This window comes from Monodon monoceros, unplaced genomic scaffold (genome assembly GCF_005190385.1).
Source record: "Monodon monoceros isolate NGI ecotype Baffin Bay Population unplaced genomic scaffold, NGI_Narwhal_1 Super_Scaffold_11, whole genome shotgun sequence".
In the NCBI taxonomy this organism is placed as follows: domain Eukaryota; kingdom Metazoa; phylum Chordata; class Mammalia; order Artiodactyla; family Monodontidae; genus Monodon; species Monodon monoceros.
The window spans coordinates 93,871,708-93,887,186 of NW_021703767.1; the positions used below are offsets into that span (position 1 = coordinate 93,871,708).

Below are 15,479 nucleotides of genomic sequence, written 5' to 3' on the forward strand. Positions count from 1 at the left end.
CTACATCCCGGATAGTCAACTAACCTGCTGCTCTGCCTTCTCACGCTGACTATGACTTCTGTGTGTCCCTCATGGGTTCTTCTTTCTGCTGCACTATAAATGTAAGCCTGTTTCATGATTTTGCCCTCAAGCCTTCTCTAAGCTCTCCCTATGCTCTACCCCATCCCCAAAGCTATCATACACTCCTACGACTCCAATGGTCACTCCGATGCACGTGCTCTCCCCAGGTATATCTTGTTGCCCTCTCTCCACGGCACTGATCTATCAGGCACACTCAACCACCCACTTATTCGTCTTCCTGGATACCCTGCTAGTAAAACAAATTCCACGTGTCTAAGAATGGCACTGAAGATACCAAGAGGACACAGACACAAACCTATTCTAGAGGAACTCACAGATGACCGGGAAAGACACAAACACAAGTAAATGCAGTACAATGTATTAAATACATGCAGAGCACAGTGAAGCTGTAGTACCACATGTAGTACCAGTGGTACCAAATACCGTGGGGAGTATCCCAGTTGATGGGACAGAAATCAGGGCAGCCTGCCCAGAGGAAGCAACTCCTGAAAGGCGTCATCTGAGCCTGAAAGCCCAGTTAACCCGTGACACCTGACAGGCTGTAATGCCTGACTGATTTCGCTCTAGAATGGCTCTAGTATCCATCCTCTCCTTGCCACACCTGACGCCACCGCCCTAACTCTGATTCCCACAGCCTCTCGCCAGCCCTACAATAACAGACGCCAGACACTTGTCTCCCTGGGTCCATGCCCTTCTCACTGCAGTGCACCTGCCGGCTGTTTGATCCTCCTGAAAGTACGGTCCTGATTATAAGAAACATAACTTCTTTGCTCATAAACTCTCAGTGGCAACCCGCTCCTTACCGGATCAAGTGCAGACTCCCCAACCCAGCATCAACACCCTACGCTTCTGCAAGTGCCCTACTGCGCCCGTAGTCCAGCAACACCTCATGTTTTTAGGTTTAGTCAAACTCAACTATGTGCCCTGAGGCATGTTTGGACCCTTCTGTTAAAAGGCCTCAGTATTTGAAACACATGAAGAATCAAGGTTTTCCAATTCAGCTAGAAAACACTCCAAAGAACTTTGGCTCTCTCAACTCAGATGAAAGCCTGAATCAACATTTTGAATTTTTCACTTGAATTTCAAAGCATCTGGCAAAATCAAACTTAAAACCTCACAATATCACTACTCCCACCAACTTTTTTCCTTGCCATTATGCTTTGGACTTATTTTACTCAGCTAATATTTACATACCTTTTTGAAATTTACCTGGAAAAATACTCTGAATTACTGAGGTTTTCAAAAATTATTATTATTACATTTACAAAGGTAAAGGTAAATTACCAAAAGAAAACTGTTCTGTAGCCTTAGCGGGTGGGGGAAGGGGTAACCCTGGAAATCGGGATGAACACCTAATTGCATCCCGAATATCTAAGTGAAGAAGGCATTTTGGTGGATGATGACTAAACAGAAGACTGCTGTTTTATATTTTCACGCTCTGTTAATAACAACACTATTTCACAGTTTATGAGTAATCCGCAATGGAAAGGGGCCCTTTTGCTTACCTACTGTGTGGTAAAAGAAAAGCATGTTTGAAATACTTAAAAAAGCGCCATTTACGCTGAGAAATCCAGAAGACATACCTGTGGCTTCTCTATTCCCGAAAGAATGTCTTGCACCCTCTTTACTTCCAACTCATACTCTGCGTGGCAAAAAGAGGAAAAAAGAAAAACAGTTAATGCCATTAGAAGTCAGTAAGGTTGTCAAGTTCCTTTCCCAAGCCTTTAACAAGGGTTATCATGAAGTCAGTTGCCTGTTGCCATGAACTTTTGGTACCACAAACATGATAATGAAAATCAGGAATGAGGATGTCTTTGGGGTAGGGATTTCACTGTGGTTCTGTTAACTTGCCACTATTATTGGTTTACATAGTCACAACGCTGACCAGATTAACACTGAACTCTACCTAATAATTCAACAGGCAACAGGGAACAGAGAACCCTAAGGAGGAGACAGGGGAGACCAGTGCAACTGAGAGAAGCTGAGAGCAATGAAGAGATGAGGTTGAAGACAGAGGCTGGTTCATGAAGGGCTGTGAGTTCAGATTTTTTAATTCAAGTTTTATTCTAAGTTTGATAAGCAACCACTAGAGTGTTAAGTGGAGGGACTGACATACTATTGAGTTTGAAAAGATCTGTTTGGTGTCTGCATGAATAATGGATATATGGAAGCTAAGAGTGGCAGCAGAAAGACCAGTCAGCACATTGCTACACTGGTCCAGGTGAAGGATGGAGCTAGCCGGCCTGGGCTGGGGGTGGTAGTAAAGATGCTAAAAATAGGTCTGGTTTTGGAGGTATAGGTGCTGAAGGGTTGGATATGATGGACATGGATGAGGGAATGAGAAGAATCAAGGCTAATTCCTCATTTGGGGCTTAATCAACTGAAAGGATGGTGGTGTTTTTTAATAAGATGGGGAGATGGGCAAGTTTTGGGGTGCAGCAAGAATTGTTTTTGAGATAAAACAGGAAAAGTACTTGGAGCAGGGAGCATGGGGTGGGAAGGATGTGTAAAAATAGGATAAATTTAATCTGTTTTGCTAAAAGAAACATTTGACTTTCACGACCTGCTTGATGGAATCTAATTTTGAGTCTACAGATTTATTTAACTGTTCAACCAGTTTATGAGCTATATACCTAGAGATATTATGATTACCAAGACATGTCCTTGACCTCAAGATATTTCAAGTCTGGGGGGGGTGAGGGTGGGGAAAGGAATGGAAGCAAACAGGAGATTACAAAGTGACAGGCGCTGTGGTAAAGGCCCTCTAAGAGAGACCGCTCTAGAAGCTTCCTAGGAACCAACACCCAGCTGAATCCTGTGGGCAAGCAGGCATTTGGAGGTGAAGGGGGAAGTGGACTAGGGGTGAGAGCAGGTTAGTAAGCCCAGCTCTTCACAGGCCGTTTATTCACAATGTTCAGGTCTAATTTCCAAGAATCCTACCTCAGCCCTCACCCCCTTGTCCCGGCTTCCCTCCCGTCATCGTCGTACCCTACTTAGCTCCTTCCCAGCAGTCATCAGAACTGGACATTAATTCTCCTGTCTGACTGTTCACTCGTTTATTATTTTTCTTTCCTACTAAAATGTAAGCTTCAGGAAGGCAGAGACACTAGAGGTCCAGAGCAGATATATTTTCTGTCAATAACCAGATAGTAAATATTTAAAATTTTGTGGGTCACGCAGAGGCCTCTGTCACACAGTCTTCTTTGTTTCTCTAGCCACTTAAAAGTGTAAGCCCCAGCTTAGTGGGTGAGGGACACAAAAAAGAGGCCACAGGGCAGGCTGCAGCTCCTGGCCCTGCTTCAGGACGTGCTCACCACTCAGCCCAGAGCGCCTCGCACAGTTCCTGCAGACTCACAGCTCGATACCTACTTGTTGACTCAGTCAATAAACCAAGCATACGTAAAAAATAACAAGAACTTCTAGTTGGCTCCACTCTGATCGGTTCTTCGTTCTTCCCCAATGCATTCTGCTTAGTAGAAGCAGAATGTTTACTTTTATTTTGGTGAGAAAAAGTAAGGGGCTGGTGGCAATATCATATTTTTTAAAACTGCAACTAAAAGAAAACTCACATTCAAAAGACTTAATGTCCCAAGCTCATTTATAATCATGTATTCGTGTTAAGATACAGATAACGGACTATACTTGTAAGTCAAAACATAGCCTCACATTTTCTGGGAACTCCTACTAAGTCAACTGTAAATACTGTGTATCTCAGAAGTTAGTTGTCAGTAAAAAACACATAAGCACAGTTGCAATAAATGAACTGGTTCACTTGTTAAAAACAATACTCTCTGAATCACTGGTTATTCCAGAGTTTGAAGCACCCTATGGTTTCAAACACTCACAGAGATACATTCAAACACTAGATACATTCAAACTGCTAGCTGAAGGAGGTCTTTATTGCCTTCTGCCATGACTGACATTTAAAGTGTCTCAGAAGGACAAGAAGCCAGACCCTATCCTTGAGGTAATAAAAGTTTAGACTAGAACAGAGATGATCACCTATCCAACAAAGAAAGAAGAGAAGAATTGAAGAGCTCTTCAAAGGAAGAATCCTCCGGACCATTACTAGACATACGGCATGAAAGAAAGGGGAGTTAAAAAAAAAAAAAATTGAAGACCTCCTCCCCACAGCCAGCTTTCAAACACACACGGATGATAGAAGAAATGGTTATGCTTTTGACAGAAAAAGGAAATATGGGAAAGGAGGTTGAATTAGAAGGGGTGGGGGGGGATGGAATCTGCTTAAAACTGAAAAAAATGGGTTTCAGGTAAGAGTCAGACATACAAGTGAAAGGCTCTGACTGAGATTAAAAACAACTAAACGGCTTCCCTGGTGGCACAGTGGTTAAGAATCTGCCTGCCAATGCAGGGGACACGGGCTCGATCCCTGGTCCAGGAAGATCCCACACATGCCACAGAACAACTAAGCCCGTGCGCCACAACTACTGAGCCTGCGCTCTACAGCCCGCGGGCCACAACTACTGAGCCCGCGCACCTAGAGCCTGTGCTCCGCAACAAGAGGAGCCACCGCAATGAGAAGCCCGCACCACAACGAACAGTAGCCCCCGCTCGCCACAACTAGAGAAAGCCCGCGTGCAGCAACGAAGACCCAACGCAGCCAAAAATCAATAAATAAAACTAAATAAAATTAAAACAAAAAACAAAGGAAACCCGACTAAACAACTTCCAAACAGAGGTCAGGACTTGCCTTGTCTGTCTCACTGTAATAACGAAAGCTGCTATTTTCTGAGCACCTAGATATGTGCTGGTCAGGCACCATCACCTTGCTGATTTTTACAGCCTCCTTGGCAAGATGGACATTCTCTGCTCCATTTTACAGCAGGAGGCAGGGCTGCAGTCTATTCTGCACATCACAGTTTCGTGTCCAGTTCGGAGCACAGTATCTGCAAGGTGTCTTTGTCGACCGAGGGATGAGGCTGAGGGACAAACGAGGAGGTTTCCCCAGGACCACAAGTCTAGCACATGTCCCAAAGCAAGCAGAGCCTCTGGCTGCATCATGACGAACTAGGAGTCATGAGGGAGAGCGAGAGGGAGGGGCAGAGGGCTGGGACTGGCGGGGTGTTTGCCCTGAGGCGAACGGGAGAAAGGAAGTGGCAGCAGAGACCCCCTAAGTCCCAGGAGAGGGTTTGTGTTCTTGGGTTTCTTTCTTAAACTCTGAAAAAGCTGTCAAATGAATAGAGCAAAGGCATTTGGATCTGGGGACAAGGCATGTGAGGAAAGGAAGAACAAGAAAAAGTAGGCCATGAATGGAGCCAGATAAACAAAGGATTCTGCAAAGATCAAAAATAAAGAGGGCAGGGCCTGAGGAGGAAAGGCAGTGACAGGACAGCCACTACCCTATTATATCAAGAGAAATGTGGTACCAAAGCCAGACTGGATTCCTTCTTTCTTTCAAGGTTCTGCATTGTGACTATGGCAAAAGAAGAGGAAAATGCATTCACACCACATTTATGTAACGCTTTTCCATTTGTGCTACCGCAGACTAAGAGAAAAAAAGCAAATAAATGCCAGGCACACAATTTGCACAAACAAGAGCGAAAATAAAATTTGTTTAACTGAGCTAAAGTGACAGTTACTTACCACACATAAAATACACTCTTGTGTGAAAGCTAACTTTCTGGTATGAAAATGCCAAAATGCACAATTCTACTACCTAAATAACTGAGTTAACTCAGACCCTGGCCTACCTCTCCCTAAGCCAGATTTAACTGTGCCTCGGAGTAGTCTATGAATTATTACCCTTTCCATAAAACAGAGACCAGCTCTACAGAGTACGTTTCGCAGTTGGACCAGGCTTCTGCCTGCTCACGTGCTTTCTTTTTCTCAGTCTCTGTCTCTGTCCCTCTCTCACAGACACACCATGAGTGTGTGCAAAGGAGAAAAAAATTAGAAAGCTAACCAATCCCCTCACAAAAATTAACAAAACAAGAAAGAACAGTTCTGGTGATTTGCTGTTAGGATACCTTTTATATCAAGTTTAAAAAGAAACTACGCCTTGTTTGTTTTTGTCCTCCCCTGACCCCCAAGAGTTTGGTGTGTGCCAACCGAACAAGAGATTGTCCAGAAGAGGAAGAAATGTGAGGCTGTAGGGCAAGGTGCTCTTTCTTCACTATCAGGGCTGCCTTCCTCCCTCTGGTTTTGCAGCAGGTAAATTTATCCAGAGGCAAATCTTATAAGCCAACTTTCTTTCTTCCCACATTGAAGCTGCTATGAGGTGAGCAATCAAATTAAAACCACTTTTCCACCTGCTTCAATTTTGTTTGTGACCATGGCTCAAGTGGGCAGACATGACAACCCACCTTTTACATCACCACCTCCTTAATATTTGAAAGTCTCTCCCCTGTGGTGAAGACTCTGATCAGTAAAAAAGGATTACAGGGCGCTCTCGGGACAGCTTTCCAAACACAGGGGGGCAGGGAGCATTTTATTTTGTAGATATAGACACGTTGGGGGTAGGGAATTTCTTGAAAAGGGATTAAGATGGAAGCCTCTTGTTTAAACATGCCCCAATTGAGGTGAAAACTACCCTATTTGGACATGCCAAAAAAAAAAAGGAAGGAGAGATTCAGTTCAGCAACTTATACCCTTCTTCCCTCCTAAACGCACATCTCCACCCAAGAAAATAGAGCATTTTTAGCACACGGAAGGTTAAAATAAAAATACACTAGCAAAGCAAATACATTTTTTTGAAAAAGGACAAAAAAACCCACAAAAACCCTACGCACGTAGACGGAATATTTGTCACGTGAAATTTAAACTTTCCACAAATAATGGTTTTCATGTTTGCTCCAAAAAGAACTGTAAGTTCACACTGTCTGTATAACTGTAAGGCCTAAACTAATTAAAATATCCCACTTTGTAAACACAACTTACTTCTTTGGCTTGTTTCACTGTTTTCCTTCTTAGAAAAGAAACAGAGCTAGACACTTAGCTGCTAGCTATAGAATGTATTTATGGTTGTGACAGCAGCCTCTTCATTCCAATGAAATGACATCAGCATTATTTCTCTGTAACCCTTCTGTCTAGCTCTCATCCACAGGGTCATTTACAGATATGCCCAGCATAACATAATATGCTTTCTCAGATTTGCCAAGGAGCTGACTTAGCTACTCTCTTTCAAAATTATATATAATAAACTAAGGGTGTGGAAAATACACGACTTCTGGTCGTGTCCATTTTTAAGGTAAGAGGCTTAAAATCAATAGCAAACCCTCAATATAAGAACTACATGAACAGAAAAAAACAGTACTTTGGGATGAAAAAGAAAAAAAAGTGGCTCAATAATAGGGACAAACTGGATATCTAGACAATGCCTACTAATGTTGATGAGAATAAATGAAGGAAAGACAGTTTACGAATGCTTGCTGAATTGCTTTTCTAATCAGAAAAATAAATCTATCATCTTCATTTTTAAAATATTACTCATCCTGGGGAAAAAAAGAGGAATCAATAATTGCATATGAAAGTTAGATTAACTACCTAACAATCTCCATGTAGTGATTATGACCCACAGTTAGCGGTGTTAAATACAAACATTAAAAATGTATAAAATCACAAGGAATAAATTCACATAATATAAAGACAATGCAGTTAATCCCTAAAGACAAATATGCCAGAAATACCTTCAGATATCAATCATCCTGATGCTAAAAATGCAAAGACAAACATCTTTCTAGCCATTTAGCTGGTTAAGTGGTTACACTATTTGAAATCCTGAAAGACAGACAAGGGAATACCAGACTCTCAACAGTGAAAAGAAAGCAGCAGGTAGGCGAACATACGTTGTGGGAAGTTGCCTTCCAGTCTAGGAAAATATTTTCAAGAGCAACATGGGTTCCAGACAAATTCTGGAACCTTAGAGAAAGCAGAAGAGGAGAGATGAATTCCTTTTGCAGCTGGAGTGGCCAGCTGGATAGGAGGGAAGGCCAGAGAATGTAAATGGGACAAGGGAGGCTGATTTCCTCTGAGCTTTTGTTGCTATTTCTGGAATTCAGAAGAAAGAGTGATCTTCTGTCCTAGCCCAAGATCTGAGCAAAGCCCTGCTAGGAACTTTCATATTAGTTTATCCATAGGCAAAATGGGTCCCATTCGGGCAACAGCTGTACTACACTTCAGTTAATAAGATACAAAAGTGCGAGGTCTGGGCTTTAATAAAAAGCGAAAGCACCAGATCCGTTACCCTTGCTGAATCCCAGGTCTCAAGTTTCTCTCTCAACCTCCTCCTGTGATGCCAACTAAATTGGATTCTACCTAAAATACGAGGAGAATCTATGCTCACTTCTGTCAAATTCTCTAAGAAAAGTTCTCCTGTTTACTTCACAAGGCAAAAATCATATAGGCACATGGAACTGGACAGAAGCAGCTAGCATTTTTAAGAACAGCAAATTATACAGGGATGAAAAACCCACAAAAATGGATAAAGTATGAGGTAGATATGCTTGCCTGGCAAGCCTGACTCTAGTACTAGACCTATTCTTTCCTTCCCTCTGCATGTTTGAACTGTGTCACTGGCTAACTGAACCCTAACCTGTGCCAGATATAGCTCTTTTATTTTGGGGGAAGGCTCAGCTCCATGATTACCCAGAAAGACCCGGTACCCTCCTTGGGTGTATAACAGGAAAGCAATCGCTTAAACACAGGATAGAACGACTTACAAAGGTAATTAAAGTTTATACCCTACTTTCTGCACTGGCATCTATAAACGTTTCCACAAAATGTTTTTTCATTAAGGTTTGGCATGTCACATTGAAAAATTTTCAAGTAGCTTATTCAATACTTTTGCAAGACTGTTCAACTGATTTTGCAAGGCAGAATCCAGACAGCACAATTTTGTAACACATTAAATCTGAAAGAGAATTTTAATATTTATACCACCTATCGAGCAAGTTCTGAACAGTTTTTACACCCACATTTTAAAATTTGATGTCTCGCATGACGAAATTATATGCATTTGGGGATGAGGACAGAATTCAGTCTATGGCCAAAGAACCCAGTGAAGCTCATCAGCTGATATAGGAATCAAATCCAGTACTAACTTCACGTGCTAGGGCTCGAAATAACTCACCAGAGTTCTGACATATGGAAATAGCATTACTATTCATGGTACAGCCTACCTCAGCCAGGAGATCAACAAATGCATATAGTCACCTGGCAGGTAATGTCAGTGAGTAAAAGATGGTGGACATATCAGGCAAAAGGGAAGGGTAAAGACTGGAAAACAGAAAATGCCTTCACCCTATCTAAAGGGGGCAGCTGCTATGTAGCCAATCAATTATTGCCAAGCAGGATCTAAGGAGTCTCAGGTTGACAGACTGCCATTTTTCCAGAGAATGTGGAAATGAAAAATTTTCTGTGAAATTTCCTGATGTGTAAAAATATATATTTTGAAACCTTTTTAATCTATAGAAAAGTGAAGGAACAGTATTATGAGCAGCCATATACCCTTCACCTACACTGACCAATTATTAACATTTTGCTATACTTGTATGTTCACATTTTCTCTCTCTATACACACACACGTACACACAGTTTTTTCCAGAGCTATTTGAAGTTATTGATCTTATGACAGTTCACCCCAAAAACTTCAGCATGTGTTTCCTAAAAGCAAGGACCTTGTTGGTGTGATGATGTAACCACAACATTACACCAAGAGATTTAACACTGACAGGATAAAATCTAATCTATATTACATGTTCGAATTTCCCCGGTCATTCCAATATGTCTTTAATGTTCCCCCCCCAACCCCAAGTCCAGGGTCCAATCAAGGAACATGTGTTGCATTAGTCTCCTCTAATCTAGAATAAAAATCTCCTATATTTTTTGTCTTGCTAAAGTTAATATTTTTGAAGTGTCCAGACCAGTTTTTTTTTTTTTAATTAATTTATTTTTATTTTTGGCTACGTTGGGTCTTGGTTGCTGCACATGGGCTTTCTCTAGTTGCAGCAAGTGGGCTCCTCATTGTGGTGGCTTCTCTTTGTTGCAGAGCACGGGCTCTAGGTGCACGGGCTTCAGTAGTTGCAGCATGCGGGCTCTAGAGCGCAGGCTCAGTAGTTGTGGCGCACGGGCTTAGTTGCTCCGAGGCATGTGGGATCTTCCCGGACCAGGGAGCGAACCCATGTCCCCTGCGCTGGCAGGTGGATTCTTAACCACTGCGCCACCACGGAAGTCCCCAGACCAGTTTTCTTATAACGTATACAACTATCTGGATTGTGTGACTATTTCCTCATAATTAGATTCAGGCTAAAAATGTTTATCAAGAGCTCTGTATGGATGTACTTCCCATTCCATCACTTAAGGAAGCACACAGTGCCAATTTGAACCTTCTGGTGATACTCAGCACTTTGATCACTTAGTTCTAGTATTATGTGACCTAATTCCCTGTTGTTAAGGCACCCTCTTCCCCTTTCACCTGATGGTTAAACACTAATATCTTTGCCAGAAGATATTACTATATTGATACTTGTAAGATGGTGATATTCCTAATTCTATCATTCCTTCTATGTTAATTAGTTCCCTCTCTCACATTAATTATCTATGAAGTCATGGATTATTTTTTCCACTCAATAAAACTTGTCATACTCTTTGCCATCATTCTTTTGAATCCTAAAACTCTCTCAAATATAGCCAGTAAGAGACCCTTCAAGCTGTTTTCTGTGCCCCTTTGTTCATTTCCTTCAGGCTTCTGTTTGGAACACCTGTTAAATATTCTGGTTTAAGATCACTTGGGCAACTGTGCGAAAATGTGCAGACTGCAGGTGACAGATTTTATGAGCATTAAGTAGAATTTATCCAAAAGTTTTGGATTTGTCAAAAGCCACTACTACTCAAGAACTTTCTTATTTAAATGTGACTAGGAAGGAAAAAACCCCATCTATTTCTCGTTTCTGTATCTTTTAGAAATTAAAGTTAAAACAAACCAATAACCCAAAGAACCATCCTAAATGACATTTTAAAATACAGCAAACTTGAACTCTAGAAACTCACACATGAATCATGGTAAACTTTGAGTAGAAAAACATAGAATACATATGGCTCTTCTTGGATTATATAATTTCTGCTCTCAATTTCATCTGGCCATGTTTTATTGTTCTTCCCAATCAACATTTCCTTTAAAACATAGATAATCAAAAGAGACAGCACCATCTGCCCCAATCCAGAAAAGAAAATGGACTGTATTCTAAACACATCAAACTGAGAAAAAAAACGAAAATGAAAAGTTAGACTGGGCCAGCGAGCAGGAAACATCTACATGGAGAATGCTACCTATGAGAAATTTTTCTCCAGAATTGGGATCATTTTGAGGGCCAGAAGCCCTCTGCTCTTAAAGGTTTTCCTTTTGTTCTCCAAAACATGTATAATAGAGCAGACATCCCACAAATCTAAGGTCAATGCGAAAGAAGTCTTAAGTTGTTCACAAGCAAACTAAAGTCATATGGCACTGATCTTGCTATCTCATTCTAAGTCTTTTATAAAATGAAATTATCTGGAATTAAAATTTTTCAGTTTTCTGTATAAAATAAAGGACTCTCTTGAGCCATGCAGATGACATCTCTGTTGTCCAAATGGGCTGCCCTTGTTGTTCAAAACAGGAACGTCATGGGCCTATTGATAATGTGTTCTGCATGTATACTTAAAAATCAGTTAAAAGGTCTGAGAACTGGAGTATTACATTTATACCCCAAACCAGCTCAGTAAGTGGCACACTCTACCAGCCTCACTTTAAAGTCTGCAGATGATAAATCATGCTCACCTGGGCTCCATATCCCAACAGCCGAGGCATGTAACTCCTGGACTACAGTGAGCTCATCAGGCTCCCGGGGAAAACCCATGAGCCAAAGTAGCCATTTGGGCCATGTATCAAACTGGACAAGAAATAAAAATGCTCAAGATGAAAATATAAAAGTTGGCACAGAAGAAAAAACCCAGAAGAGATGAAAAAAAGAGAAAAGAAAAAGAGAGGCAGCAAAAGAGGAATGAGTGACAGAGATAAAACGATTTCAAATATGGCTCTCAGCAATTACACTGACAATTTTTTATCCAGCTAATTGATTTTAAAATAATTTCCTAGAGCTTACAGTGATAAAATTTCTATTACAAGACATCAAAATGTAAAAGGTTAATTTGTGAGAAACCTTTTAGTTACCCAAGGGTGAAAGGACAGTACAGTCTATCCCTTCCCTCCTGGTCCAGCTCACTCTTTTCATCCTTCATGCCTCTGCTGAGCGATCAATTCTTCCAGGCAGTGTTGCTCTTATCACCCACCACCTGCAATGGTCCTCTTTGTAGGATCTCCCCTAACATCCCATCCTCCTCTCCATATTTAAGTATATATCCCACTGCATGTTCTTGTTCACAGTACAGCTGAACCTTGAATAACGTGGGGATTAGCAGGGCCGACCCTTCCTTTAGTTGAAAATGCATGTATAACTTATAGTCAGTCGTCCCTCCATAAATGCAGTTCCTCCATCAACGCAGATTCAAGCAACCACAGATCGTGTAGTACTATAGTATTTATAGTATTTACTACTGAAAAAAATCCGGACCTGAGAAGTTCAAACCCATGTTGTTCAAGGGTCAACGGTATAGGCTCTGCTTCTCCAAAAATGGCAAGGGTAAGCTTCATGAGTACAGGAATCACATCACTGCTATGTGTCATTGATCCCCCAGTACCTAGTACCTGCACAGGAGTATGTCTTGAATGTATGACTGAATAAATGGTCAGAGACCACTTATGCACAAATGCACCTACTGTGCTTTTATTCTCTGAATATTTAGAAACAAGCACATGACAGACGTCATGGGGGAGAAAGTTAAAAGGGATGACATCTTGATAGATCACGATTATTACATCAAATAACACATTATGATAAACCTGTGTCAAAGGTCTATATACATCTCCATTTTTGCATAGGAATTCAGTACGCACATACTAAATTAATTCAGTAAGAATCCTAAATCTGATGCAGATTAGAAATATTTCAACAGCCAAAGCTAACAGTCTGCCTGGCAAAAAAAAATCCCTCAATAAAGCCATCACGCTTGCTGTGATGATAAAAATGCAACTGAGCACGTTAACTAATTAAGCAATTGAGAATTCCTGGATCTCACTCTGGATAGTATCCTGAAGAAGAATGGAGCATTTTACCTACTAGTGGTAACCTTTTAATCTGCTACATACTAATCTCATTTCAGAAAATTAAATCAGAATGCACAAAGTTGTTTTTAGAGGCTAAAATGCCTTGGTTTTGTTTAGCCAAGTTAGTTGTTTTCCAGCTTCCCTGTTCCACAATAGTTTTTTTGTGTGTACAAATCATGCAACTCTAAAGAACCATTTGAGATGACTCTATTATGCCTATTTACCAATTAATTACTCAGCCAAATAGGAAAGTCTGACCTGCAAAAGTATTCGCAAGTCTCCCTTTTTGCAATATTAATGCATGCTTCCAACTGGCCTGACTACCCTTTCTCCTTTCTGCCTTGGAGTATGTGACTGTCTGGTTGCCTTTCTTCCCACAATTAACAGTCCTCCAATTGCAATCCCAGTGGACGAAAAACTTGGCATTCTCCATTGAGCGATCTCCTTCTTTGCATTGCCCTCTATCCCAGGCCCACAAAGTCACACTTGGAGTTTACCGTGGACTCCGTCTTTATGGCTTACTACCTATAGTAAGCAGTCTAGCAGTTAGACACTTTGAGTAAAACACTGCCATTGGCTCAAAACTTCCAAGCAAGAGTCTATTTACTCTCTAGCAGAAGACTAATTTAGAATGCTTTGACCCTGCTGGCAACAGCAATTCAACTCACCCATTTCTGCGAAGCTTTCCTAATAACTTCCCAAACAACACTCTACAACTAGGAGTCAAACAAAAAGATGCCCTAAGAGATAGTAACCGGAATGGTGTATATGGTGTATACAACAGTTCCATCTAATTCCTCCAGAGTAAAAGATGTATCTTTTCACTTGCAAATTCACCATATGGAATGAAAACACGGTTGGGTATTAAGTTTTAGGTTTTAAAGAAGGAAAGTGCGGTTTTTTTCCTATCAATGTGCCCACCAGAATAAAACTGTACTAAAATATTTTGAATACACAGAGCAATTTGAAGAATTATAAACTACAGTATATCACTTATAGTTAGATAGCCCTCTGTAATGTATTGTTATGGGCTGAATTGTATTCCCCTCAAAATCCATATATTGAAGTCTTAACCCCCAGTACCTCAGATTTGACTGTATTTGGAGATAGTGTCTTTACGAGGTAATTAAGTTAAAATAAGGTCATTATGGTGGACCCTATGGGACTAATGTCTTTATAAGAGGAGGAAGCTTAGATAGAGACACATATAGAGGGAAGATGATGTGAAGACAAAGGGAAGAATCAGCCATCCACAAGCCAAGGAGAGAAACCTGGAACAAATCCTTCCCTCATGGTCCTCAGAAACAATCAACCTTGCAGACACTTTGATCTCAGATTTCTAGCCTCCAGAAACTATGAGAAAGTTAAGTATCTGTTACTTAAGCCACCCAGTTTGTGGTACTTTGTCATGGCAGCCCTCGTAATCTAATAAGTGTATCATATATGAAAATATTCAGTATTATTATACCCATTTACTAGATATGGATCCTACAAACTAGGAATTTTCAGAATTTGGTCAATATCACACAAGGCAAATCTAGAAGAACCCAGTATTAACCCCGGGTCTTCTAATTCTTGGCCTAATTCTTTTTCTTCTTAGGGGGCCTCCAAAACCTCCTTTCACCCAGCCATCCCCTCCACCTAAGGGAACAAGGGAAGGGTAGGGAGAACAATTTTACTTATGATAGATGTACAAATCTATCATCTTGAAGGGATTGCTAAACTACTTGGTTCAGTACAAAATAATTACAGTGGAAGTTAAAATGTGTTTATACTACTTGCTTTATAAGAGGTCATATCCAATTACAGAAGGCCAATTTAGAAGTCCAAAAAAGAAGCGACTGAAAATCATTTGAAAAGCTGATCCACAAAAAGGCCACTTCCTATGACAATTCTACTATTTCGTGCCAATGCATCAGTAACACAATATGCTCTTCCCTTTCTCCCCACGTATAGAAATATATCATTCAGGATGTTTTGAGGCTAGAATACTATTATGCAGTAATTGCTTCCAAAACACATGTTACAATATTTTTGCAGCTGACTGTGGCTTTACAGAAGCAGCACATACTGGCTCCAAAAGAACAGAGACTATGACGGACCATAAACTACAGCTGTTTGCTGTGCAGCACCACCTGAAATATCTGTGTGTTGTTTTCTTCCCAACCAGCTAGTACAGAGTGTATCCAGACTACTCACTTATTTATGGCTCCAGCTGTTTTTCTGTATTTTCAGACAT

General features: G+C 40.9%; 1 protein-coding gene across 5 annotated transcripts in view; it reads right to left on the bottom strand.

Annotated features, from left to right (window-relative positions):
• FNDC3B (fibronectin type III domain containing 3B) overlaps positions 1–15,479 on the bottom strand; it is a 357,581-nt gene that overhangs the window by 109,523 nt on the left and 232,579 nt on the right. For all 5 annotated transcript variants that reach the window (XM_029213894.1, XM_029213895.1, XM_029213896.1 and 2 more), the window contains one exon: positions 1,665–1,723. In XM_029213894.1, coding sequence (XP_029069727.1) covers positions 1,665–1,723 — 59 coding nt within the window. The remainder of the gene's footprint in view (positions 1–1,664; positions 1,724–15,479) is intronic.